At 41.4% G+C, this 5,000-nt stretch overlaps 1 protein-coding gene across 1 annotated transcript in view; it reads right to left on the bottom strand.

The window, feature by feature from the left end:
* Positions 1-4,468, bottom strand: part of LOC138005036 (Golgi-associated plant pathogenesis-related protein 1-like) — a 6,901-nt gene extending 2,433 nt beyond the window's left edge. The window contains 7 exon segments of the mRNA XM_068851326.1: positions 491-770; positions 2,411-2,470; positions 2,587-2,628; positions 3,095-3,145; positions 3,275-3,328; positions 3,331-3,349; positions 4,385-4,468. Coding sequence (XP_068707427.1) covers positions 491-770; positions 2,411-2,470; positions 2,587-2,628; positions 3,095-3,145; positions 3,275-3,328; positions 3,331-3,349; positions 4,385-4,468 — 590 coding nt within the window.
* Between the last annotated feature and the right edge of the window lie 532 nt (positions 4,469-5,000).

Here is a 5,000-nt window from a genome sequence, read left to right as displayed (position 1 = left end):
TCTCTTTTTTCATGCTGTGGCAAGTCTTGTAATCTTCCGAGTGACCGGAAATTTCCCCGGTATAAAATAGTCCAAGACTTACCCTGATTTAGTTAGTTCAGTCTTTTATACCATTACCGATAGTTCTAGAATGCATCAGTGTATTGTATTGTTTGCTTAAAGTTAATAAGTTACACTAAGGTGACTCCAGTCAGTAACTCGGGAGTTTTGTGAACAGTGACGTTTGCCACAAATGTCATTAATTTAGGCAAACACATGACATAATTTTGCAAGCTATGTCAAAATGAAGAAGATCGTCGGATTACGAAAGGAAAAAACGCGTCTATTAAACTCTATTGACCAAATATCTGAATCTGATTGATTGTGTCGATCATTGAAATGAGTGAGAGTTTTTAACTAACATTTACGTCTGCCCCTCCCTGCATACTCATGATCAAGACTCACATAACGTGCTCATGTCACCTTTCTGTTAGGGTAATTTCCATCTTACCACATAGTTGTAGCCTCTTCCCCAGCAGACTCAAATTTCCCTGAGAACATTGCTAAGTTCTCTCCTGCATTGTTTCTCTCCTGCTTAGAGGAATGCTGTAAGGTTCGAGCTCGAGCTAACTTCTCCGCCCAAACCTGTGCCTCCTTTGCTAAGTCGTCGGCCCATTTCAAAGGCGGGGCGCCATGCATTGAACGAAACCTGTTGTGTGAATCCAGTGATTGCTTGGCAAATGATTCTTTGGGGGAGGATGTTGCTGAACTTGAAGGTGTAAATCTTTCTTCTAAGATGGGAAAGAAACATGCACCGATGATCATCGATTATAATTCTGCGTTTCTGTTTATTCAATACATATTTCAGTAAGTCTTAATCATCTCAGGTTCTGTCGTATTCCGTTTATAACCGGCCGTGCAGTAAATTTCCTGTCAATGATCAATGACGTCAATCGTTCAATAATATGGAAACATTAATAAAATTAACACGGTAATTCGTCTTGACAGATAAACTTCCATCGATGATTCATCTGGGGGGATGATCAGTCCACGCGTATAAACACGGACAATAGATAAATTACTCAAAAACCGGCATCTTGTTACAAAAAGCTAGCCGTCGACTTGCCATAGAGTGCAGAATCAGCGATAGACAACACAGGTCGTCCTAAAAAGGAAAATTGGGTAGACATTGACGGAATGTAATGTCTACCCTTGTGCCCTTCTGCTCTCTGATGAAAACACCCAATACGCTGTCGTACTGCAAAATATGGCGGTGAAAGAATGTCTTCGGACAAGGAAGATATTATATCTTTGGTCCGCCGACCTCAAACAATAGAATGTGATTGAAAAAAAAAAAAGCAAGGTCAATGGCAAACAGAAAGACATTCCCTTAGAAATAACGACAGTAGTCTTTGTGCAAAATACAAGTTTTCCAGAAGCTTTCGTTTAAAAGACTGAAGGGAGGCGGAAAAGCCCCCATTGAGGAGCCGATTCCTCCAAACGATGGGAGACGGTCACCTGTGTGTGACATCTAGTCCTAGTAATGTATTATCCCACGGCCCCTGTGTCTCATCAGATAAGGAATTACCTTGTGCGCATGCCTTCTCGTCACGTTTAGATTAATATAGTTCGTCTTGTGACGCAATTCGTCCTTTATTTACATATAGACATATAATTCGTGTTGAAGGAGTATGATCCGTCTCTGGTATAAATCGGGCCAATGTTTATCGATCGCAAAGCTTCGTCCAATAATTGTAAACTATGCCTTCTTGAAGTTACATAGATTTACGTCAATGACCATTTATGTACAGGAATGCAAAACAAACTTATCCGCCCCAAATAGGTATCATGTGAGCGAGAATACAGACTGCTGTATCCCGTAAAGCACAATGCATTCGGTATCCCAATAAACACAAAAGGCCTCTTTAAATCCTGTACTGTCCGACTTACATTCTTACCGCAAATAACTCTGTCAGCGGTGTAACCAAGTACTACCCTCCCACAATGTTACTACACTCCTAGTGTCCTCAAGCATTTTCAGAAAGTTAAGTGATTATCATGGGACTATTGCAGAACCAGGAGTGAATTAGATAACAGTGTTACTCTATCAATTTGCAGTCTTGCCCCCAGCACAGTCACAACTATTTTTACGCGCGAAAACAAACAAAGGGCCGCCACTTTAACCAATCAGGAGAAGCCATGTCACGCTTGACTGCTTCTGTTTATGCCTTTTTTATCCAGGGACATGACAACTAATTTTCACGGTAAGGGTTATTTTAATTCTAGATTCATTTGTGACTGTGCTAGAGGGCCAACCATGCAATGAGAAACTTCTTATCAACTTCACCCTTGCTGGAGCTGGAACGTGTTCGTGCGCTAAATTAACCCCAATAGTAGTTTAAGAGACGGTAGGTACAAGTGCATGCGTTACCTGGTCTGCTTTCTTTGGGTTTTTGACTGCTCCAAGAAGTTGAGGACGAGGTTGGCTGATCTGAAATGATATTAATGTTTTCATGAAATGTACATGTAAGAAGCACAAGTTAAAAAGAAAAGAAATGAAGTTTAATCCAAGAACATTTACTTGAAAAGTACATGAAGCTGCATTACCTCTTCTCTCACCCGATCTGTCTTTCTTGTCCTTAAAGGGGTCTGTCAATTGAAAGACGAGAACATTGTTATTTAACATGTTTCATGTTTTTCCCTTTATTCGCGCGAGGGGAGGGCTTTCACCTCGACACGGTTTCATGACTCCGAAACCGCGTTAAAATCGATGCGGTTTGGAACTGTTTACACGGAACCGGTTTCGCCTGAAAATCTAAGTCGTGATGTTATAAGCGAGTGCTGCACTACGTGCTAAATTCACTATTTTGAATTGAATAATGCAAATTTGCATCAAAATAGTAACCGTAATTAAATCGATGCGGTTTCGGTGTTTACACGACAGACAAAACCGCATCGATTTGAAAACGCTCCACTTTAATTTGGCAGCGGTTTCAAATCGGCAACAATCTCGATCGGTGTTGTGTAAACAGAAGGTGTATCCGCATCGAAAACGATGCGGTTACAAATGAAACCTGCGTTCGTGTAAACGCTGCCTAAGGGGTGTGCCACTTACCGTCATCGAATGAACTCCTCATGTCCTTTGAAAATCTGCTGAATGCAGAATCTATCCAAAAAATTGAAATGGGAGATAAGAAAATTCACACTAATAGATGCATAGGTAAAACATAGCAACAAAATGATGATAACACACTTTAAGTATCTCCGAGTAGTTATTTCTGTTTGCAAAGCTTACCTCGTCCTCCTCCATCTCCCGAGGTTATTACTGTTTTCGTTACCGTGTTCTGCCACCGTCGCGATCATAAGTTACCTACAACCGTGAAACCCGATTAATCTTTATTCGGTCGTCACTTACTTGGTCAACCCTATAGGTGAACGTCATTTCGCTTGAAACGTCCACTGTTTGTAGTCCGTCAAATGAGGCCCTCCCAGGGGGTTCATTTTCCCTGGTTCCCTTTAAGTACTTGCTTGTGTTCCCTTGTTCCCCAAATTACTTTCAAATTTGTTCCCAACTTTTTGGATCCCTAAAATTGTTTAATTGTTTTTGCTCCTTTTTTCCCTAGAATATTTTGACATTGTTCCCCAGTTCAAATTAGCCATGTTCCCTTGCTCCCTAAACCCCTGGGAGGGGTCTGTCAATGGATTCAGCCCCAGGCGCGCGCTCGACCTGAAGCGCAGCTAAGAGGAATGAGTGTGCTTGGCTGTCGTCAAGTAGCGTAACTTCGCTTTATTCATATCGTCATGGCTTTTTTCTCGACTATAGTTTTGTTTACCTTCCAGAAAAAAGAAAAACAACTCAGCTGATTCTATTGTCTCAATTTGTCCTTAAGGTGATTCCTTGGTTTTGCAACCCTACTGCGTATAATTTCTTGCGTCATTCACGCGGGCACATTGATAAAATGGCGGATTTTCAATAACGCCAAGCCTAATCCGTCAAAATCTATGGCCAGTTTTTGGCAATTTCATAAAACTGTACTGAAGGAGCCATTTCGAGTCGAACAGCCCATACTAAAGTTAAATCTATTTTCGAGTGTTAAGTACTCACAAAGGCATTCTAATAATTTTTCTTCGCTTCGTACTTGAATTAACCATAGAATGACACAACGCTCTGTGTTACATTGGATTACATTTATAAATCGAGCTAAATTTGTCCAACATTAGGGGTGCGACGCAACTGCCAAAGTAGCTCAAATAGAGGTATTCGTCAGCGTTGTACCATGGAAACAAGCAAGTGACCCCCCCCCCCCCCCCCTTTTATTACATTTTTATCATCTCGCTGACATGTTACAGCAGAGTGCAAAGTTTCATTGGAAATCTATGACAAGTTCTATTTCTAGGGAATCACCTTAATTTGCATTTGAATCACAACTGAACTTTCAGCTTTGTAAGCTACTCGAGGAGATGGTCTCAGAATTATTGAAGGGGCCATTGTATGCTTTCAGATCTTCGATCAAGAACACCGCTCTCGCGCTCAGCTGTCAGCTCTTATATATGTAACAGTTTGCGTTATATTTAAAAGCCGACAGCTGAACGCGGACTGTGCCTTTAGGAGGTGGTAGTATTTAGAAACTATGCCTTCGTTTTAGCCTTTACGAACTTTTACAGAGGTTTTTAGACTGAATAAAACCTTCTTTGCATTTTTCACTCTATCACGTGACCAAGTTCGGCTAGTTGGACTTACGGTTACCTCGTAAAATAATTGAATACGAGATTGAGATCTTTGATGGGCCTTATTCGCGCAGTGGCCATATTGGCCATAGACAATAGATTTCGTACCCTGAGCCTCGAGTTGAAATGCTTGGAAACGAGTCTCGGTGGCGGCAAAACAAAAGTTTTCAATCCCTCGGGACTAAACATGACCACGTGTGATTAAGGCCTATTGCATACCGTTTCAGTTGTTTCCTGGCGACGACCATCACTTCGGTCGAAAAAGTCCCCTTGGTCTCAGTTTGTTGGCGAAA

The sequence above is a fragment of the Montipora foliosa genome, chromosome 6 (genome assembly GCF_036669935.1).
Source record: "Montipora foliosa isolate CH-2021 chromosome 6, ASM3666993v2, whole genome shotgun sequence".
Classification (NCBI taxonomy): Eukaryota; Metazoa; Cnidaria; class Anthozoa; order Scleractinia; family Acroporidae; genus Montipora; species Montipora foliosa.
The sequence above is the reverse complement of the archived record's forward strand: the minus strand, read 5'-3'. Positions and strand labels throughout refer to the sequence as shown.